The sequence below is a fragment of the Myodes glareolus genome, chromosome X (genome assembly GCF_982192425.1).
Source record: "Myodes glareolus chromosome X, mMyoGla1.1, whole genome shotgun sequence".
Classification (NCBI taxonomy): domain Eukaryota; kingdom Metazoa; phylum Chordata; class Mammalia; order Rodentia; family Cricetidae; genus Myodes; species Myodes glareolus.
In genome coordinates this window covers 82,498,770-82,521,463 of record NC_142053.1, presented here as the reverse complement: position 1 = coordinate 82,521,463, position 22,694 = coordinate 82,498,770, and the positions used below count along the sequence as shown (strand labels likewise).

General features: G+C 43.0%; 2 protein-coding genes across 4 annotated transcripts in view; both read left to right on the top strand.

The window, feature by feature from the left end:
* Nucleotides 1–3,835, top strand: part of Ogt (O-linked N-acetylglucosamine (GlcNAc) transferase) — a 44,398-nt gene extending 40,563 nt beyond the window's left edge. For all 3 annotated transcript variants that reach the window (XM_048417944.3, XM_048417942.3, XM_048417943.3), the window contains 2 exons: nt 231–354; nt 1,606–3,835. In XM_048417944.3, coding sequence (XP_048273901.1) covers nt 231–354; nt 1,606–1,780 — 299 coding nt within the window. In that variant the 3' untranslated portion in view covers nt 1,781–3,835. The remainder of the gene's footprint in view (nt 1–230; nt 355–1,605) is intronic.
* A 132-nt stretch (nt 3,836–3,967) lies between these two features.
* Nucleotides 3,968–22,479, top strand: LOC125389275 (uncharacterized). The gene is made up of 5 exons (XM_087902485.1): nt 3,968–7,651; nt 14,612–14,697; nt 15,171–15,201; nt 19,470–19,546; nt 20,515–22,479. Exons 1-5 carry the CDS (start codon nt 7,479–7,481, stop codon nt 22,107–22,109), a joined length of 1,962 nt encoding a protein of 653 aa, XP_087758611.1. The 5' UTR covers nt 3,968–7,478; the 3' UTR covers nt 22,110–22,479.
* The last annotated feature ends 215 nt before the right edge of the window (nt 22,480–22,694 follow it).

Genomic DNA, 22,694 nt, shown 5'->3' with positions numbered 1-22,694 from the left:
TACTTCTTTATTCGTTAACATTTTTCTTTTGGGTCGAGGGGTACTTGAAGGTGAAATTATATGTATTAAAAGTAATTAAAGCAGAATGACAGAAAATGGGACTTACTCAAGCCTGAATACTTCGCACCATCCTCCTTGTCTTATACTGTGTGCATACTTAAATGCAATTAACAATGATGACTATGTGACCTACAGTTCTAAGGTGAGCAATTACTATTTTTGCCTTCTAGGAGAGACTCTTGCCTCTCGAGTTGCTGCTTCTCAGCTCACTTGCCTAGGATGTCTCGAGCTCATTGCTAAAAGCAGACAAGAATATGAAGACATAGCTGTGAAACTGGGAACTGATCTAGAATAGTAAGTGAACTGCCAGGGACAAACTATATGTGAAAATGTGGCAAAATAAAGTCATAAAGTAAGGATGATATAAAATAGATGAATTAGGTTGTATGCTCTCTGGATAGAAGGGAACATAATCTAAACTCTCAAGTAATCACTAGACTTTAATGAAGTACTTTCAAAGCATCAGATGTTTTAGCCTAGTATCCACTTCTTCATAGTAGTATTTTAAAAAACCACCACCACCACCAACAAAAAAAATCACAAAAAAGCTTAGTTTGACTGAAAATGCATGGAAATTAGAGGGATCATGCTAAGGAAAATGGAGCTTCACACATTCAATGAAATAGTGTTTCTAATTTGTCCCTTTGTTTTATGGTGTTTGTTTAAAGAATTAAAAAATTGTTTCTGTGTGGTAGAGGTGCATGCCTTTAATCATAACACTTGGGAGGAAGAGGCAGCTGATCTGAGTTCAAGGCCAGCTGTTGTCCTCTGTACTTTACATGTACACACAAACATATACACATATACCCAAATGCACTAATAGAGTCTATAGGGTTTTTTTGTTTTGTTTTTTTGAAAGGAAACATTGATATTACTATGAATGCAGTTGAGTTGAGCCTAATCAATGGACAGCTAACTTTCACTTTCAATATATTTCCTTTTTTGGTTTTTTTTTTTTGTTGTTTGTTTGTTTGTTTGTTTTCCCCTGAGACAGCCCTAGCTGTCCTGGAGCTAGCTCTTGTAGAGTAGACTGGCCTCAAACTCACAGATACCTGCCTCTGCCTCCCGAGTTCGGGGGATTAAAGGCGTGTACCACCACCCAGCTCAGTATATTTCTGATGATATGTTAAAATCCATGACCAAAATCAACTTGGAGAGGAAAGGGTTAATTTGGTTTACACATCCATATCACAGTTCATTATGAATGGATGCCATGACAAGAACCTGGAAGCAAGAATTGAAGTGCAGAAATGGAGGAATACTGCTTGTTGACTTGATCCCCCTAGTTTGCTAGAGGTGGTACTGCCCATATTGGCTTGGTTCATTAATCAAGAATCAAGAAAATGACCTACAGACATGCCCATAGACCATTCTTATGAATACTTAAGGTTCCCTCTTCCCAGATATGTGTGTCAAGTTGCCAGGTCAAGCAGAAAAAAATTAATTTTTTATATTATTATGCCACAAAAATGACTATTTGTAGAGTCTAGTTCTGAGTTTTTGTTCTGATTTGTAAAATAGGTTCTCTTTGTTTTTATTACCTAGCCTGAAGAAAATTCGTGGCAAAGTCTGGAAACAGAGAATATCTAGTCCTCTGTTCAACACCAAACAGTACACAATGGAATTAGAGCGGCTCTATCTGCAGATGTGGGAGCATTATGCAGCCGGCAACAAACCTGACCACATGATTAAGCCTGTTGAAGTCACTGAGTCAGCCTGAACAAAGACTGCGCACAGGAGAATTACCCCTATACCTGAGCCTCAACCTTCTGGGGGAAAGGGAACTAGATAACATGCTTTGTGCTTATCTGTACAGTACCTTGTTGCAGATGGGTGATACATAATAATAGAATAGCACAACCAGACTTGCTTCCTGCATGATAGGGAGATACAAGAGATAAGAAACTGCTACTCCACAAGGAATCTCTGTAGAGTTTTGCAGCAAGCAGGTGGTGCAGAGGTCTGGAAGGTCTGGTCTCCCTTGGTCTTCCATGGGATGCTTAATGTGGAGGGAGATAGAGATTGACCAGCCATTTTGTGATTCCATGGATTGATTGAGTCTTCTGATCCTTTTTTTTTCTTTATATTTTGGATATTGGAGCTTTTAAAAATGTTTGCTTTCAGGTATTTTTACTCATGTGAAGTGATCTTGATTCTTCTGAGATAAGGTTTTAAACTAAAATGTTGCTTCCTGTTTTAGTGTCTGAACTCTGACAGGGTTACAGGGACCGTGCTGGTGTAGTCTTTTTATAGGTTTTATAAACCACTTGAGCCTATATCAGTCATTTTAGTGTCTGACCTGATGCTTGATACTGTCAGTGCTTTGTTGATTTAGACAGTGACTTAGGATTTTTTCAGCCTCTTTCCCATTTCTTTTCCCCACTTCCTTTAAATTCTCCTGTGACTGCTAACAAAACTAAGTCTTTTTTCAAACATCCCAGAGTGTTTCTCTTAAACACACCATCTGGTGCCAAATGAAAATTCTTAAGGAGTGAATATTAATCATGAAGGGCATAGTTGTGGTACTGTTATTGATAATAATGTAGATTTTTTTGCCTAAGTTTTTGCTATTTCACCAGTGTTTAAGCCCTTGACTGCCCCTCCTATGCTGCTTCCAAAAGTGATAGTGTGTGATGAGATTTTTACTTTCCTTTCTAAAGTTTGTTTGTGTTTTAAAGTGAGTCCTGTTCTTCCTATTTCTTTCAGCAGAAATGAAATTCCAGGTAAGTATAAGTATTCAAATGTTTGATTAGTAAGTTGCAGTTATTTCTGTATATTAAATACTGTTCACTGACAGATTTCAAGGTAAAAGCTCTGAAAGGACCATCTCTATACAAGCAGTTATTTTTCAGACTGTGTTAGTGTATATCTTTTTGACTTAGTCTCTAAGTTTGTGGATTCAGCCTTGATAGTAGTGAATTTGTGTCACTACTTGGTTTAGAGGACAAGTTAGACATTCATTTGCCCTCCTGGAGCTTGAGTTCTTGGTGATAAAAGGACAGTTGCATTTCAACAAAAGGGTAGAGGGCTTGAGGCTTAAACAAACAGGCGGCCATAGGACTCTGTGCTGCTCCCCTGCACTCAGACTCCAGCCACCGACCAGTTTTGTCTGTTAGCGCTCTAGATTGTCTTTCCAAAGCACCTAAGCAGTGCACCTATTCTGTAGTTGCAGCTGTTGCCTGAATGTTCCTTAGCTGACAAGTTGTTGATAATTAAGAACTTGAATTTGTGATTTTTACTGCTAGTTAAAACCTAAGCAAGAAGTCTCGTGTAATTCTGAAGTAGAATTACATTGTAATGAACTGTCTACCTTTAGTAATGTAAATCAAGGAAAACAGTTAAGGGATTTCTTAATTTATTTTTTAACTGAATAAATATCAGTTAAAGGTTGCCAGCATGGTTACAGGTAAACTGACTTTCAAAATCCACTGAACTGCTAAATGTGGGATTGGATGATAGACGTCCAGTGCCGCTAAGGCTGTGATCTGTGGCCATTTTACATAGCACATCATTCCTCCTATAGGGATGAACTTTTTCCTGGCACGAAAAGTAGCCGCTCTGGTTGAAGCTTTGCATATTGTAACAGGCTTTTATTTCCAGGTAACATGTCTGTGGAAGACTTAATTCTGATAGCGTTATAGATATTACTGGAAACTAATTTGTTTTTTTCTATTATACTCTGCTTTATTGAAAAAGTAAAGCATTTAAATTGTGCTCCAGAAATTCAAATGTTGTCTTGCAATCTTTAAACAATAAATGGATGATTTCCCCTTAATGTGGCTTCATGTATTTTGTCTCATTATGTTAAGTATTACTAGTGAAACCTATGCTTGAATAGCCCAAAACAGAATGACCAGGAAGTGTTTCCTTACATTTGGTGTAATGTTAAGAATTAACTTTGTTTTCTTTGCCAAGTCTGATGGGAGGATTGGAAATACTAAATAATTCTTTAAGGAATCAGAAGAGCCCCAAATACCCATATACACTTTTGTGAGTCATTCTTTGTTTACCTTCCATTCTGGGGACTGAGCAGAGTGCCCTATGCATGTCAAACAGGTACATAAATACTGAGCTACAGGTACAGCCCATATAATCTCGTTTTTTAATAAAGTATTTACAATTTTTTTTCCCGCTCCACTCTGGACAATGGTTGAACTCAGTCACAAGTTTGGCTTCCAGTTTTTTCAGAGATAAAAGGGAAATGTTTTGGGTTGGAGAGATGTCTCAGTAGTTGAGAATTCTGGGTGAACTGGAGAGATGGCTCAGCAGTTAAGAGAATTCTGGGTGCACTTTCAGAGGCTTCAGGTTAGATTCCCAACACCTACTTGGTAATCAGTAGCTCTCTGTTCCAGGGAATCTGATACCCTCTTTTGGCCTCCTTGTTTACCAGGTATGCACGTGGTGCACAGATGTATATACATACAGGCAAAACATTTAAAAATTAAAAACATATATTAACATGGTGCATAGACATACATGCAGGCAAAACCCATACACATAAGATACTTTAAATGTTCAAATAATATTAAGTAAATTTTCATATAATTTACTTAACAATTTTATTGTACCTCCAAAGCCCTAATGAGACTTATGTTTGTTGGAATCTGGGTACTTTGGGTCATAATGATTAATAGTATTGGAGTGTGTGTTCTGACTCAGAGCTGTAAATCCTAGCCCTGGTAGGCTGATACAAAGCTGGTGGGCTCTAGAGATTCAAGGACTTCCCAGGCTATCTAATGAAGCCCTGTCTCAAACAAAAAAGATGGTATGGGAAAAAGGTTGACCTCACCACTCTGTAGTGTGTGATGAAATCAACTATCCCATAAGTCTGTCTTTCACCCTCATTGTTAAGAGTGTTTCATTTATCTCCTCTTCGGTGACTCCTGCATTCAGTCTAAATTCCTTGAACAGACTAAATAAATTTGTATAATTGCTGAACAGCCTGAATTTTAGCTTCTTTTGCAGTTTTAGAGAGGATTTTATGTAGCCAAGGCTGGCCTTGAACTTCAGGTCCTCCTGCTTTGCTTCCCGGGTGCTGATGTTAAAGAGATTATAAGCATGTGCCTTCTTGTCCTACTGGTATTTGACAAGATCTCACTAAATACTGACTGGCTTCAAATTTGTCTTCACATTTATCATTTTGCCTCAGCTTCCTGATCTGGAATTACAGGTACGTGCCTTCGTACCTGGCTGAACTGTTTAAAGGTTTAATTTGAATCTTAACTTTTTTGTTGTTGTTGAGGTAGTTTCACAACATTTCTCAGGCTGACCTTGAACCTCTCTTCCCCATCTCAAGTGCTGGGAGTATAGCGTGTACTGACACTCTTAGCTTATGTTTCTTATACCTACTGTTTAGATTCTTGACCTATACTCTAATCCACATCGTCAAGCAATCTTCATTTTTATGGAGGAGAGTTACTATTTTTCTTACTATTTTTCAGTTCAAGGAGCCTGCTTGTTTGTTTATTCATCTACTTAGTGTCTGTCTGTCTGTCTGTCTTTCTGTCTGTCTATCTATGGTGCACTTTGGAACTAACTAGAGCTGTTACAATTGAGTTCTAGCTGTGCCACTTTCTAGTTGTTTGGCCTCTTAAAGTGAGAGTATTAACATTGCATTTTAATATTTCTTTTTAGGTGTTGTATAGGTGCTTTGCTTGCATGTCCATAAACCTGCATGTTCGTGAGGTGACAGAGCCCAGAAGAGGGTGTTGAATCTCTTGGAATTGGAGTTACAGATGATTGCATGCAGCCATGCCAGTGCTGGGAATTGAACCTGGGTCCTCTGGAAGAGCAGCCAGTGCTCTTACAGCTAAGCCATCTCTCCAGCCCTATATTTTTATTTTTAAAAATTTGGATGTATAGTATATGTTTGTTTCTGTGTGGATGTCAGTTGTTTCTCTCTCTGGTATGTTCCATCTTATTTGTAGTTCACTGTTTGTATCTTCCATCCCTTACCTACCTGGCCCTATCTCCAAGCACTGAGATTAAAGAGACACCTGTGCTTTATGTTCATGCTGGTCCAGCATGCATTTTGCTGGGCGCTAACGTTGAATTTTTAATTATTTAGAGACAGTAGTTTCCTTTTGTTGTTTAGGTATGCTCCTGGGTTCCCCAAGGGGTTCTTCGGTCTCACTTCCTGAGTAGCTGCGACGAGGGTGTGGCATGCCAGTGTCCAGGAGGCTTATGTATACATTTTTTTTAGATTTTAATTTTTTTATTTTCATAATTTCTTTTACATGTATGAGGTTTTGCTTGCATGTATGTCAGTGCACCATATGTGTGTCTGGTGCCTGAGGAGGTCAGAAGAGGGCCTTAAATTCTCTGAAATTGGAGTTATGAGTGGTTGTGAGCTGCTGTACAGGTGCTAAGAATTAAACCCAGATCCTCTGCAAGAATAGTGCTCTTAACCATTGAAGCAACCATCTCTCCAGCCCCTTATATACTTTGCTTTTTTCAGGACACCATATCACTATATGGCTGTTCTGGACCTAACTCTGTAGACCAGGCTGTCTTTGAACTCAACAGAGATCTGCCTGCCTCTCCTTCCCATGGGCTGAGATTAAAAGTGTACACCACTGTACCTGGCCCCTTTGTGCACTTTTTGTTTGATTTGTTTGTTTGTTTGTTTATTTATTTTATTTTTTCAAGATAGAGTTTCTCTGTGTAGCTTTGGAGCACTTGTTTTTCTTGTGATTTGAATGGGTACCGAAAAGCTTAAAGTAACCATACTCCATTTTTTTTTTCTCCAGGGTCTGACAATTCTGGATGCCAGTGCCACAGTTCTCTGTTGCTAGATGTTTTTGCGTTGCTTTTATTGAGGGGACTAGATGGTCCTTTCTGCCAGCCAGTGCTCAGAGTAGTTGGAGGATCAACCAGGTAGACAAACGTTTAAAAGATTTGGGCAGGCCGGTAGTGGTAGAACATTTAATTCCAGCATTCGGGAGGCGGAGGCAGTGAGTTATCAGAGAGCAGCAAGTTCGGGTACAGCTGAAACTATACAGAGAAACCTTGTCTCAAACAAGCGAAAAATTTTTTTTTTGGCAATTTAAGCAAGGTAAGTAGAACCAGCCTTCGAATTCTCACTTTTTAAAGAATTAAGTTTGGTTTTTCTTAGCACTCAGAAAGTTATTAGAAGCCAGGCATGGTAGCTATACATCTGTAATTTCAGCACTCTAGCTCGTACTACATATACCAGATCGCAAAAACAAAATGGGGGCAAAATCAAAATGGGAACGGCAGGGATTGTTTGAGAATAGATGGCGCACTTCTATGACGACAACTGCTATCTCAGAGAAGCCGTACCTGATTCCGGAAGCTAGTGTGCCTATTCCATAGTAACATGCAAATTCGCTCTATGATGAGCTGTGATAGGTGGGCACAGGAAGGCGGGAAAACGTCAGTTCCTGTGGGGGAGGGTTATGCCTTATAAAAGGCACTGTACCTGGTGGCCTTTTCACACACGCCTTTCAAACACGCTGGAGCTGTTGGTGGCGGCTGTGACATGCGCAGTAGCCATTGGCGTGCTGTGCTGGTGCTGGCGGCCATTTCATCGGGCCATTGCTGTGAGGTACGCCAGACACTGCCAGAGCAGGTACGGAGAAGGCGTCCTATTTCGGGCGGTGGCTTCATTTAGTGTGGTAGAAGTTGTTAAAAGCCCCACCGCAACAGTTCACCTTGGCTTCTGTGTGTGAACACGGGAACTGTGGGACTGAGGTTCCTTTAGACCCTTTCCCCTCAGAAAAAAAGGCAGAGGGGTTCAGTGGGCGGGAATGTAGCTGAGGTGGTCACCCACCGTGCAGACGGCCTTGGGTTTGGTCCCTGGCACTGCCATAAAGGTCCTCTGGTCCCCCGTTAAAGCTGTTACCAGCATGGCAGTGGGAGTGTGGTGCGGAGACCTCAAACGAAACCTCTGAGGGGGTTTGAGGAGAAGGTCTCAGAGTGGGAGGATAGTGGGGCGAGTAGTGGGAAGAGGGCAGTTCTGGCTCCAAATAGGTGCCATGGTGCCCGGTTCAGGTAGTAGGAGGTCAGGTCTGGGACAGGTGGGACAACAGTGGCGCAGGCCTAGAGTTTTTATGCTGTGGTAGAAATGGTGCAGCTCTGTCTACACATAGTGTTATGGCCGCACACCCACTTGGATAGGGGGGTGTTGGTGAGCTGAGGGGAGAGGTTTGAGGACCATGGATAGTGGACTAGTGGCCTAGCAGGTGGGGAAGAGGAGGGGTTGAAGAAGTCTCATTGGAAGCTTCTAGAACTAGAAGAGTGCCAATTCTGTTTCTAGAATTTTCCACAAAACTTAGGCTGGCCGGTGGGCGGGTTGGGGGAGGAGCCTGAGAGAACCTCTGGCTGCTCCGCCAATGGGAAGCTATTGTGTTTCTAGAATGTTCCACAAAACTTAGGCAGGCCATTGGGCAGGTTGGCGAAGAGCCTGAGAGAACCCCTGGCCGCACAGCCAATAGGAAGCTGCGGAAGCCCAGTGGGGGACATTGAGTGGCAGTAGCTTCCGGAGGGAGTGGGAGGGGACTAACGGGCCTGCACTGGAGATGGGGCGGAGTCAGCTGGCGGACCACAGTGGGGACAGGGCAGTGTGGAATAATGGCAGAGGGCACCCAGGCCGAGTGGGGAGTGGTCGACTTATGGCGGGGAACTAGAGCAGGTGGGGGAGCGAGGGCAAGGGCATTGGAGTGGGGGCTGGACTGACTGCTGGGAACGGAGCAGGAGCAGGGCCGGGGTCAGCTAGCAGGAGCGGGGTTAGGGCAGAGGGCGAGTGCAGCCAGGGACTAGGGCGGGGCTGGAGGGACTGAAGCAGGTTTGCTGCAAGGGGAGGGGGAAGCAGGGGCGGGGCTGGCTGATGAGGCACGGGGGCGGGGCTGGAGGGACTTAAGCCGGTCGCTGGAAGGGGAGGGGGAAGCAGGGGCGGGGTTGTCTGGTGAGGCACGGGGGCGGGGCTGGCTGGTGAGGCACGGGGGCGGGGCTGGAGGGACAGAAGCGGGATTGCTGCAATGGGGGGGAGTGGGGGCGGGGCTGGCTGGTGAGGCACGGCGACTGGAGGGACCAAAGAAGGGGTGGGGGCTGCTGGCGGCGCGTTTCCTGCGAGGGGAGGGGGGTAGTGGGGGCAGGGCTGGTGGGGAGTGGGTGGCGGGGATGGGACCAGCGACCTGAGGGAGTGGGTGGGCAGGGGCGAATGGGGGGGTGGGACAGAGTAGCTGATGGGGGGGCGGGCGGGAGCGACTGGCCTGGGTGGGAGGGTCCTGTGGGAGCGGAGCGACCCTGTGGCCTCCTGTCCTGTGAGACCTGGTGTGGCCCACTCCACAGGACCAGAACCTAGGTGAGGGAGGACTAGTAAGCCTCCCAGCCAGAGACGCAGGGGGAATTCTGCCCCTGCGAATGTGAGGCCAGCAGCTAATGAGAGACTAGGGGTTGAGCAATTATTAAAGACGACCCGTGTTGAAATAAAACTAGATCAAATTGAGGTTTGTCTTCGTCTTTATACCTCATTAAAGTGGCATTTGAAGTAGATTAAGGGGCTAACTACTACATGCCTTTGGCTTTTTCTATTTTTATTTTTATTTTCTAGATAAGGTTTCCCTGTGTAGTTCAGGGTTTCATTGAAACTTACTCTGTAGACCAGGCCAGAGATTGACCTGCTTTTGCCTTCTGAGTTATTTATTTATTGTTTTTGGAGGCAAGGCCTCTCTGTAGCCCTGTATGTCCTGAAACTCAACAGTGTAGACCAGGCTGGGATTGAAGGTGTGTACCGTTGCACCTGCCCTGGCTGCTTCTTTTTTTTTTTTTTTTAAAGACTTTGTGGTGTTTCTTTTCAAGACAAGGTTTCTCTGTGTAACCCTGGTTGTCCTGGAACTTGCTCTGTAAACCAGGTTGACCTTGAACTTGGGATCTTTGTTCCTTTTTCTCCCAAGTACTGAGGTTGCAAGTTTGAGTCACCATACCCTATTATCTCAATTAATATTTTTAATTTTTATTTTATTTTTTGACGCAGGGTTTCACTGCTAGCCCTGGCACTCTGCAGATGAGACTGGCCTTGAACTCAGAGAGATCCTCCTGCCTCTGCCTCCCAGTGGTGGAATTAAAGGTGTGTGCTATCACCGAACCACTCAGTTAATCTTAAAAACTTGCATATATTTATTTTTTGTGTAGACATGCTTGTGCAGTGGTGGACATATGGAAAGCAGAAGATAGACAACTTACAGGAGTTCGTTTTCTTCTACTATGTAGGCCTCTAGTATTAAATTCAGGTTGTTAAATTTCGTGGTAAGCACCATTTACTGATGGGCCATTTCACTTGCTTGGACTTGGTTAGTCTTAAAATTGTAAAGAAATAAGAATCTTGGGTTCTATAATTCCAGATTTTTACATATCTTTGTCAGTGATCAGAAACTCATAATTCTGTGAAGCATACAACAGTTTTTTGCTTATTTATTCATTCATTCATCCATTCATTTTTCGAGACCGGCTTTCTCTGGCTTTGGAGCCTGTACTGGAACTAGCTTTTATAGACCAGGCTGGACCCCAAAACTCACAGAACTCACAGAGATCTGCCTATCTCTGCCTCCTGAGTGCTGGGATTAAAGGTGTGGGCCACCACTGCCTGGCTCATAACACATTATTGTGAATGAATAATTCCTGCAAAGTCACTCTGAAATTCATATCTAATGTTGTATGGTTTTTTCCACTTCATTGTCGATAGTGCTGCCCCCAGAGAGACCCAGGCAAAATGATTTTCTTCATGATCACAGGTATTTAAAATAGCTGTGTCTCTTCGGCATTCCCTTTTACTTGAAGTACTGCAGTATGTCAGTCTGTGGGGGTGAAATATGGAGGGAGGTACAGAGTAGAGTGGTGGGAAATAGATAAAATACAAAGTTTAGTCCATGGTGAAAATGATATTTGAAAGGAGTGGAGGCAGTAGATAAGTCAGCAGGCAATTTGATAATCAATGAACTGTTTGGAAAAAAAAAATTAGAACATATTCAAGGCCCTAGTTTAATCATTAACGTTAGAAAAACAAAGCAACTCAAAAAAGTTGGAATTGGGGAGTTAGTCCTGCTAACTTGAAGTAAAATAAGTTTCACACAGATAATTTAAAGATAGGTGAATTTTGCATTATATATTGTAATAGGCTATTTTCCTAAAATACAAAAACTTTTCAAATCAATAATTTGGGGAATTTTGTTTTGGAGAGTTTTAACTCTGTAGCCCAGGTTAGACCTAAGAGTTTCATTATGTAGTCTATAGCCACAGATTTGAGTGGAATATAAACTGAGCTTTTTAGAGGCTAGTCCAGCAGTTTCAGTATTTTAAATACCCATACTTCTATCCAATTTTTGGTACAGGATCTCACTATAGTGCTGGATGACCCGAAAGTCTCAGGCCTCAACACAGATATCTACCTGACTTTGCCTCCTTATTTCTAGGATTAATGATGAGGACCACCATATACCCCACATTAAATATTCACAATCTTCAGCAATTCCACTACTGATACTTTTTCTTAATCTCAAAAAGCTATTTTATCTTATTTCTTTTTTTATTTTTAAAAATTTGTGTTTATGCTGGGCTGTGATGATGCACATCTTTAATCTCAGCACTTGGGAGGCAGAATCAGGTGGATCTCTGTGAGTTTGAGGCCAGCCTGGTCTGTAGAGCAAGTTCCAGGGGTCAGCCTCAAAAAAGCTACAGAGAAACCCTGTTTTTATGTGTGTTTGTATTTTTGGGACACGGTCTCACTGGCTGGCCTGGAACTCACTCTGTAGGCTACACTGACCTCAAACTTAGAGAAATCCGCCTGCTTCTGCCTGAGTGCTGGGATAGGTTCAACTTGTTCTAATTTTTGCGATGGTTTCTGTATAGCCTGGCTGTCTTGGAACTTACTACTTAGACTACACTGACCTCAAACTGAGTTCTTGGTTCAGCTTCCTGAGTGCTAAGATGAAAGGTGTGGGCTGCCACACCAGACATACCTCCAGCATTTGATGAAGGATTGAAGATCTGTGTTTCTGAAATGAGAAGTGCAAAGATTCACCTGGAGAAAATGAGTACTCAATAGAATCTAGTAGGCAAAGATTCTTTCAGGGATAGAGAGATGGTTCAGTGGCTAAGAGCACTTGTTACTTTTCCAGAGTTCCATTCCCAGAATTGGGTAGCTCATAACCACTTTAACTCTAGCCCCAGGGAGTCAATCCAACCTGCTCTTTTGGTCTTTGTGGGCAGCCGTACAACTGTGCCATAGGCAAACAGAGACAAAAATAAAAATTTAAAAACCTTGAAAGCAATCTTTCAAACCTTGAGGTTTTGTGATGAAGATTAGAAGATCACAAATAAAAAGGGGGATCACTTTTATTTTTCTTTTTAGACTTTAAAATTTTTTAATCACTTTTTAAAAAAAATTTTTTTTTGAATCTCATTCCATAGCTAAAAATGACCTGGAACTCTCAGATAGCTAAAGGCTGGCTGGCCTGGAACTTGTGACAATATTCCTTCTCCATAACTAAAAATGACCTGGAGCTCTCAGATGACTATGACTAGGCAGGAACTTGTGACAGTCTCCTCCTTAAGTCTCCCAAGTGTTGAGACTATATACATGAGCCACCTGATTTTAGAACCACTCCTTGATATTCATGCATCAGTTATTCTGACTTTGTATTGACCAAAAGTAAACACATAATACTTCTTAATTATGTTGCTTCCCATTTAGGGTAGCAAATTGATATGTATATAAGCATTTACAGTGAATTGTGATTAAGAAAATGTGATGCAGAGGGGTAGAGAAGAGAGAGGACAGCCATTTTCTGGTTTACTTTTTACAGTAGCCCTATGAAAGAAACAGTTCTTTTATAACTACTGCTCAAGAGCCTGTCTTATGAAAGTCTAGGTGAGCCGGCTTACAACAGACTGTTATTAGCATAGTTGAGAGGTCTGAGTCAAGCTATCTCACCGTTCAGTTCTGAAACATCTCCATATTTCTGAAATTTGCACATCTTACATTTGATGACAGTTATACATACATATAGGGACTTGAGAAGGATGTTGTAGCAGTTAGAAGTGCCTGTTGCTCTTTAAAGGATCCCAAATTTGGTTGTCAGAACTCCTGTTGGGTGTTCACAACCACTTGTAACTCTAGCTCTAGAGGGTTCTAATGGATCTGGTCACTACAGGCATTTGCAGTCACATATAGGCAGACAGACAGATAAAATTAAAAAATCAAAATCTTTTTTAAAAGAAGCGCATATAGGGGCTGTAATCTAGCTCAGTTGGTAGAGTATTTACCTTAGCATGCATGAAACTCTAGGTTCAGTCACCAGCATTGCATAAACTTGAGCACGGCAGTTATACTACTGTAATCCCAGTTCTCAAGAGGGAGGAGGCAGGATGATAAAAACTTCAAGGTCTTGTTCTATATTACATGGGGTTTAAAGCCACCTCAGTATCTAATATAATAGACTATCATTTTGCTATTGAAGTCAACCTGGACACGTGTAAGCTTTTTTGTTTGTTTGTTTGTTTGTTTGTTTTTGTTTGAGACAGAGGTTCTCCGTAAACTATGGAGCCAGTCCTGAAACTTGCTCTGTAGATCAGACTGGCCTCAAACTCAGAGATCCGCCTGCCTCTGTCTCCCAAGTGCTGGGATTAAAGGTGTGTGCCACCATCATCTAGTGCAAATAAGCTTTTAAAGTATCTTCTGCCCCTGCATTTTAGAAGTTGCTTGTTTTTAGCATTTATTGGAGAGTTTTGATATTTTATGGCCTGTGTTATTGGTAGCCCTCACTTTATCTTTATTATTTTTTTTTACCTCCCCGCCCCCAAAGATTAGGTTTAGGGTTTTTTTTTAAATTTATTTATTAATTATGTATACAGCATTCTACTTGCATGTGTTCCTGCAGGCCAGAAGAGGGCACCAGATCTCATTACAGATGGCTGTGAGCCATCATGTGGTTGCTGGGAATTGAACTCAGAACCTCTGGGAGAACAGTCAGTGCTCTTAGCCTCTGAGCCAAATCTCCAGCCCTAGGTTCAGGGTTTTTGTATCTATCTATCTATCTATCTATCTATCTATCTATCTATCTATCTATCCATCTATTTTTGTTTTTTTTTTGTTTTTTTGAGACAGGATTTCTCTGTAGCTTTTGGAGCCTGTTTTGGAACTAGCTCTTGTAGACCAGGTTGGTCTCGAACTCACAGAGATCCTCCTGCTGCGGGAGCTCCTGCTCCTTCAGCCAATGGCTGCAGAGATACCAGCCCATTGGGGCATGGTCTCTCTCTTTAAAAAAAGCAGCAGCTGTCCTCCATTCTCTCTCCAGCCCCTCTCTAATTCCAAGCCTGTTGTTAAAAGAAAAACCCAGAGTTTCTGGAGTTTCTGTCCCATATCATTCACTCCTTCAGCCAATAGCCGTTGCTTTTTTAAAGAGAGAGAGACCACGCCCCAATGGGCTGGTATCTCCGAGGCTATTGGCTGAAGGAGTAGGAGGAGCTCCCGCAGCATCCTCCTGCCTCTGCCTCCCTAGCCCTCATTTTAAAAGCCTCTTTTTCCCCCCAGTTATATTCTTAACATGGATTCAAGCAGCAGCAGTAGCAGCGGCAGCGGTAGTAGCAGCAGCAGTAGCAGCAGCAGCAGCAAAAACTGTAAGTAGCCCCCTCTTTCAATAGTAATGCACATCAAGCATCTTTATAGAGATGACTGAAATGAGGTTTGGGACACTTGGCTTGATTTGGTCCTAGGCTTGTTATTTTTGGGTTGTTGAAGTTTATTTCCCTGGTGTCAAGAGCAGATCTTTGTGGGTTTTTTTTTTAATGTGTTGTTTATTCCTTTTTGGTTCCTGGGTCATCTTCTATTTCCTCTCAATCTTTCTTGGGGGTATACATTCTTTTATTTTTTTCTATTTCCCTCCCTCTCTTCCTTTCTTTGACTTTCTTTCCATTGCTGGACAAAGAGCCCAAGGTGTAGTAGGCAAATGTTCTACCACTGACTTATGTCCCCAGTTTTGGGAAAATGTAAATTTTACTAGCCCTAATTTATAAATTGATTTTCAGGAGTAAAAGACATGAGCTACTAGGTTTTATCATGCTTCCTAATGCTTTTTCTTTCTTTAATTTAGCTTTGACTAAAAAGCCACAGAAAGAAACCAGGTAAGGAGAATTGTTGAAACATGACCATTTATCTATCTATCTATCTATCTATCTATAGGAAGTACCCACTATTCTGAGTAAGAAAGTTTAAGAGTAAACATTTCATTTTCTCTGAGAATAAACACTATATGGTACTGACAGAATCACGATGGTTGTTTGAATTTATAACCAGTTTTAAAGTATCTGATTCTTGTCTTGGGCCATTTTTTAACTGTTTAGCTGTTGGTTGCTTTTATTTATTTATAGTTTTTAGCTTATTTGAGACTTGATCTCACTGTGTAGTTTTGGTTTTCCAGAAACACTCTATGTAGACTTTTAACTCTATGTAGGCTTTTAACTCATAGAGATCTGCCTGCCTCTGCCTCCTGAGTGCTGGGATTAAAGACATGCACCACCACACATGGCTAGTTTTTGGCTTTTTGAGACAGGGTCTCACTATGTAGCCCTGGCTAACCTGGAACTTACTATATAGATAAGGTTGACTTTGAACTTGTGGCCTCTGCTTCCTAAGTGCTAGGATTAAGTGCATGCTCAGTTAGTTTTAAAATGTCTTTGAACCATGATTTTCTAGTCTCCATCAGTCAAAAAGACGTTTTGTCTGTGATCTAGTCTGCATCCTGCCTCTAGGTGAATATGCTGAGAATACTGAAATTATATTGATGCCCAATTCAAATAGCTCATCATATAAAAATCAGGTTTTTAACCTAGCAGTTAGAGCTTATAATGATCTGGCCCAGTAAGTTGTAGGAAAAGAAGTGAGTAAGGAATGCATAGAAATAGGGTGAGAACCAAAAGATGACCATGTGCTAGAAATTAAGAGAAGCCTTTTAGTTTTTAATGTTTTTGAGACAGTCTATGTATCTCTGACTGTCCTATAACTCACTATGTAGACCAGACTGACATCAAGCTAAGAGAGATCCACTTGTCTCTGCCTTTTTTTTCAAAGTTTATTAAATTATAAAAGTTTCCATTTCCGCCCCTCCTCCCAACACCCTTGTCTCTGCCTTTTGAGTTCTAGGATTAAAGCATGCCACCATGCCCAGCAAAAAGACTCTTTTTAAAGAAAAATACTTAGTTATCTTTATGTGTATAAGCATTTGCCTGTTTTTATGTATGTGTGCCTTGTACCCATGAATGCTAGAAAAGGGTTGTTGGACCCTCTGGAACCAGAATTACAACCAGTTATAGGCTACCACGTGAGTGCTGGGAACCAAACTAGGGTTGTCTTCAAGAGCAACAAGTGTGGAACTGGAAATGGTTTGGTGGTTAAGAACACTGGCTGATCTTCCAGAGGCCTAAGGTTTGATTCTCAGCACCCACATGATGGCTCACAACTGCCTGTAACTTCAGTCCCAGAGGACCTGATGCCCTCTTCTGGACTCCAAATGCACTGTATGCACACAGTGTGTATAGCCATACTTGCAGGCTAAATATCCATATACATAAAAAAAATGAAAATTCTGTTTTTAAAAAGAGCGAGTGTTCTTAACTGCTGAGCCATCTCTCCAGCCCATAGAAGACACACTTGGTTTTTTTTTTAATATTTATTTATTTATTATGTATACAATATTCTGTCTGCATGTATGCCTGAAGGCCAGAAGAGGGCACCAGACCTCATTACAGATGGTTGTGAGCCACCATGTGGTTGCTGGGAATTGAACTCAGGACCTTTGGAAGAGCAGGTAGTGCTCTTAACCTCTGAGCCATCTCACCAGCCCCCACACTTGGTTTTTTTGAGACAGGGTTTCTTGGCTGTCCTGGAACTTAACTCTGTAGACCAGACTCACCTTGAACTCACAGAGATCTGCCTGCTTCTGACTCCTGAGTGCTGGAATTGAAGGCATGTGCCACCACCCAGCCTAGAAGAAAGATTCTTTAAGGTTAGAGTAGTAAATAGGATAGCAAAGGCCCATCAACTTGGCAGCTTAAAAGAGATCATGTACAGTAGAAATAGATTAGCCTTGGTATCTGTAATGGATACAGGAAAATATAGTAACAAGTATATGGAGTGCTTTTCATTCATCATAAAAATGTTTCATGTTTAGGAGATGGATCACTGGGTTAAGGTACTTGCCACAGAAACCTGATGACTTGAGTTTGATTATCAGTATCTATGTAAAGGTGAAAGAAGAGAAGTGACTTCACAAAGTTGTCCTGTAACCTCCAGTTGTGTTCTCTGGCACATGCACACCCACACACACTATATACTTCCCCTATAATGATGATTTTTTTTAAAGTATATCATACAGAGTGTTCGTGGCTATAATCAGAGCCCTTGGAAGACTGAGGCAGAGTTTCTCTGAGTTCCAGTATATCTTGGGATAAAGAGTGTATGCTAGCTAATTTTATGTCAGCTTGACACAGGCTAGAATCATTCGAGAGGAGGGAACCTCAACTAAGAAAATGCCTCCGTAAGATTGGGCAGCAGGCAAGCCTGTAGGACATTTCTTGGTGATTGATGTGGGAGGGCACAGCTCATTGTGGGTGGTGCCATCCCTGGGCTGTTGGTCCTATGTTCTATAAAAAAGCAGGCTGAGATGATGATGAGAAAGCCAGTAAGCAGCACTCCTCCATGGCCTCTGCATTAGCTCCTGCCTCCAGGACTCCAAACTCCTTTGACTTTTTGTCCTGACTTCTTTCGTTGATGTGGAAGTATAGACCAAATCAATCATTTCTTCCCCAAGTTGCTTTGGTTATAGTGTTTCATCACAACAATAAGATAGAAATTGGTGCCAGGAGAGGGCATTGCTATGACAGACCAGACCATGTCATTTGGGGGTCGATTGTGAAAGTACTTTGGAACTTCGGGGTCAGAAAATCCAGTGTTCAAAGCCTGGTGAAATGTTCTATGGGAACTTGGAAGATAAGTGTTGAGAGAAATGCAGATGATGGAGGTGTGGTTTTTGAAGTTTCAGAGGGAAGATTGGAAATCACTTAAAGACTCTCATTAGGGCTGTTAATCTTGTGTTAAGAATCTGTGTGTGAAAGAATTGGTTGTGATTATCAAGATACCAAAACCATTTAAGTGGGAAAAAAGACCTTTGCTTTGCTGGGATAATTGATGCTGGACAGCTAGAGCTGAGAAATCAGCAGTGATTAAGAAGAACACACCATTGTTGAGGTGAAATCTTGTGGGAAGTGTTTTCTCAGAATTAGCTCACAGAAGTACTCCAGAAGTGGCCTAGGTTGTACCTTGTGCTGGCAGCAGAACCTGGTAGTGTAAGAGTCACTCAGGTGGTACTGGTTTTGAAGTCATGAAGGTATCGTGGAGACGAGCTGGGACTTGACACTGTGTGGCAGGGCTGAAGTCCCTGAAGAGAGCCCAAGAGAGGCTATTGGTGAAAGTATAGCCCAATTGCAGCAAGAGACCTCAGTATTTTGGAGATGCCAGTACCATGGGACAACTACCAAGAACAATAGCAATGGAGTAGAGTCATCCTGATCTTAGGAAACAATCTGTGGGCTGTAGTGGGTAGAGTCAGAAAAGTGGTCCTTTGGAGAAGCCCAGAAGATCATGACTCGAACCCAGATATTGGACATTGAATTATTTACACAGTTGAAGTTTGGTTTTGCTTTATTCAGATTGTGACTGTGCCCTTGTTCTTCCCTCTTGAAGTAAGATAGTGCTTAGTTTTGATTTTACAGAAGGCCACGGTTGAGAGACTTTGAACTTTTTAAAGAGATTTTGAAAATTTACAAAGACTTTGGATTTTAAGAGACTAGATATGTTAAAGATACTATTTTTTTAAGTGTTTGGAATTTTAAATACTGCGGGACTTGTAAATTTTGTAATGTTTATATTGTAATGTTTATTAATGTGTGATCTTGTTGATGAACAAAAAAGGAAAGGTTATATCTTACCAGTGACATCTTTGTGTCAAGTTGACAAGGGGTCAGTGAGAACCTTTGCTTTCTGGCTCTCTTCTCTTACACAAATTCATCTCAGAGTTGAAGAATGATAAGCTCCCAATGAATTTCCCTGCCAACCAAAACTATTTTGAGTACTTGCACTCTGACAAGACCCAGTTTACTCTTCGTAGCCGACAGACACCTCCTTTGGGAAGGTTATGAGAAAGGGGAAAGGTGTATAGAAAAATTGAAATAATTGAAAGGTTGTAGTTCCAATAAAGGGGAACAGCGTTAGTGTAGTAGGAAACAACCAAAAATTAACAAGTAATCCTGCTTATTGTAGAAAATATGGAAACTGCCCAGAAGGGAAGAATATTATGCTCATATTTTTCTTTTGTTTTTTCCACCTTATTACTTAGCTGTGTGGTGATTGACTCAGACTCTGACTCTCTCTATGAGGAAAACAGATCTAAGATCTATGAAATAAGCAGTGAAGGCAAGTATCATCTTTGCTTAGAGAAATAGCTGAGCTCTGAAACCTTGTCACATGTGGCAGTTTTAGGATCTGACTTTGCACAGTTTTAAGTTTATGATGACCTTGAGGCCAGTGCCACCTTTTCTTTTTTCATTATGTGCTGGATGTTAATATGTCTGGGTTCCTTCTCTTTTCTTTCTTTCTTTTTTTTTTTTTTGAGACAGGGTTTCTCTGTGTAACAGTCCTGGCTGGCTTCAAACTCACAGAGATCCACCTGCCTCTGTCTCTCAAGTGCTGGGATTAAAGACGTGAGCCACCACTGCCCAGCTATGATTGGGTTCCTTTCCTTGATCTGTTTCCTAACACAGTTGCAAGTCTTCTGCTGCTTTAGGGTTCTATTTGCCGAGACTCCGCTTCTCCCTCTTCCTCTTCTTCCATCCTTTATGACAAGGAAGAGGAGAGGGTGAAAGGCATGGCTCAGCCCTCTTTCCAGCTTGGTGGAGACCTGAGTTGGGGGAGGTGCCAACTACTATCTACTCTATACACTATTTGTATAAGGTAGAAATCACCAAAAGTCCAGCCAGGCCATAAGGACTAAATAAAGAAGTTTTTTTAAACTAGAGAACTTTAACTTGATATAAATGAAATACCACTTTATTGATGCAATTCCCCACATTTTGCTGTGAACCATAAGACAGCAGGTTTGTGTTTAGGAACAACTGAGCAAGTACTTCATGTTGTTTAGGCAATGTGATTTTAAAGTGGGCAGAGCGTACATAATGCTTTCATTGCAAATTTATCTGTCATTACTCTTAGTAAAACACAAAATGCAGGGAAGACAATCTACAACTATGATTTTTAATTGTGATTCAGAATGTCCAAACACTCAACCAGTTTGTTTAATTTGTGCTCGATAACCTGCTGATGTCTGTATATACAGAGTGGGTTGGATGGAAGGAGTATATTTATAGATGTCTCTTGAATTTCAGATGAGTCTTCTTCTGATGAGTCTTCTAACGTAAAGGGCTCCAGCGATCAGAAGTCTCAAGTAATTGTTATCGATGATGAAGATGACAGTCCCCATTTAAAGGGTTCTGAGCAGAAAAAAGATGTTTCTAGTGATGAGTACCAAATGCCTATTCTCGAAAAAGAAATTGATTGTATTGCTCTTGGGGCTACTTCCCCTGATGTTTGTGAAATAGGGGCTCCTGGAAAAAGTTCCAAACAACCACCACTGGAGCCTGAGCCTGAGCTCGAACCTGAGCCCGAGCAGGAGCAGGAGCAGGAGCCGGAGCCAGAGCCAGAGCCAGAGCCAGAGCCAGAGCGGGATCCTGAGCCCGAGCCCGAGCCCGAGCCCGAGCGGGATCCTGAGCCTGAGCCCGAGCCCGAGCCCGAGCCCGAGCCCGAGCCCGAGCGGGATCCCGAGCCCGAGCGGGATCCTGAGCCTGAGCCCGAGCCCGAGCCCGAGCCCGAGCCCGAGCGGGATCCTGAGCCCGAGCCCGAGCCAGAGCCAGAGCAGGATCCCGAGCCCGAGCCAGAGCCAGAGCAGGATCCCGAGCCCGAGCCCGACCCAGAGCAGGATCCTGAGCCCAAGCCGGAACCAGAGCAGGATCCCAAGAGGGACCCTGAGCCCGAGCCAGAGCGGGATCCCGAGCAGGATCCCAAGAGGGACCCTGAGCCCGAGCCAGAGCGGGAACCAGAGCAGGATCCCAAGAGGGACCCTGAGCCCAAGCCAGAGCGGGATCCCGAACAGGATCCCAAGAGGGACCCTGAGCCCGAGCCAGAGCGGGAACCAGAGCAGGATCCCAAGAGGGACCCTGAGCCCGAGCCAGAGCGGGAACCAGAGCAGGATCCCAAAAGGGACCCTGAGCCCAAGCCAGAGCGGGATCCCGAGCAGGATCCCAAGAGGGACCCTGAGCCCGAGCCAGAGCGTGAACCAGAGCAGGATCCCAAGAGGGACCCTGAGCCCGAGCCAGAGCGGGATCCCGAGCAGGATCCCAAGAGGGACCCTGAGCCCGAGCCAGAGCGGGATCCCGAGCAGGATCCCAAGAGGGACCCTGAGCCCGAGCCAGAGCGGGATCCCGAGAAGGATCCCAAGAGGGACCCTGAGCCCGAGCCAGAGCGGGATCCCGAGAAGGATCCCAAGAGGGACCCTGAGCCCGAGCCAGAGCGGGATCCTGAGCCCCAGCCCCAGCCTGAGCCCGAGCCTGAGTCAGAGCAGGATCCCAAGAGGGATCTTAAGCCAAAGTGGGATCCTGAGTCTGAGTCAGATTGGGAGCTCGAGCCCATGCCCGAGCTGGAGCCAGAGCTCCAGCAAAATGTTATAGCCCAAGAGTCCAAGGAGAGAAAGGCTGCAGCTCTGCTGGCACAACAAAGGAGAAAGAAGAGAAAGAACAGATTTATATGCATGGCACCACCTAAGTCACGTAGGAAAAGGCGCCGGGTAGTCTCACAGGATGTGCCCAGCCTGCCAAGTGCCTCTGCAGAGCCTAGTCCCCCTGATGAGCCCACATCATCAGACCAACCTGCCAAATGCATGCCGTTGAAGAAGCGCAGAGGCAAAAGGGCACGTCCACATGAGTAAAAAGTATCTTTCAGCAAATGGGGGTGGGAGCTCCCATGTCCATTTTTCTTATGCTCCAATATGTTAGCATTTACTGTTCAATCCCTCTGGAGTGCTTTTTCCCTGAATTCCTGTCCCTATGATATCTTGGGTCATCATTCTTGACATGCCCCCACAACTCTAATTGTCAAGTCCTCTATGCAGCCACAAGTTAGAATAACTCCTCCATCCTGCATTCCCAGTTTTAGAGTTTTTCTTGTGTTGTAACATATTGCCGAATTTGTCCTCTTGGTAGTTTGTTCGTAAGAGGACTCTTAATGATTTATTCTCTTGAGCCTTGTGAGTGGCATGTAACAGATGTTTAATAAATTTGTTAAATAAAATGAGTAAAGTCTCTGGCTGGAGTTACTGGCGCCATGCATGGGTTCTGGAAGAAGGCAAAAGGCAAAGTTAGACATGCAGATTGGGTGGAGGTGCTGCTGGGGATATATGGGGTACACCATACCAGCCTTTAGACTACAAGCATCATAGTTGCTTAGGCAACCTAACCTCCAAAGCAAGACAGCATCTTACAGTATCTTAGCTCTGCTGGTGGTTGGTGACCCT

Excerpts from the sequence above, each read along its gene's own strand:
- LOC125389275 (XM_087902485.1), top strand. The coding sequence starts at position 7,479 with ATGCCTTATAAAAGGCACTGTACCTGGTGGCCTTTTCACACACGCCTT. Across the intron at positions 14,698-15,170 it reads CAGCAGCAGCAGCAAAAACT|CTTTGACTAAAAAGCCACAG; the intron begins GTAAGTAGCCCC and ends TCTTTAATTTAG. Across the intron at positions 19,547-20,514 it reads CTATGAAATAAGCAGTGAAG|ATGAGTCTTCTTCTGATGAG; the intron begins GCAAGTATCATC and ends CTTGAATTTCAG.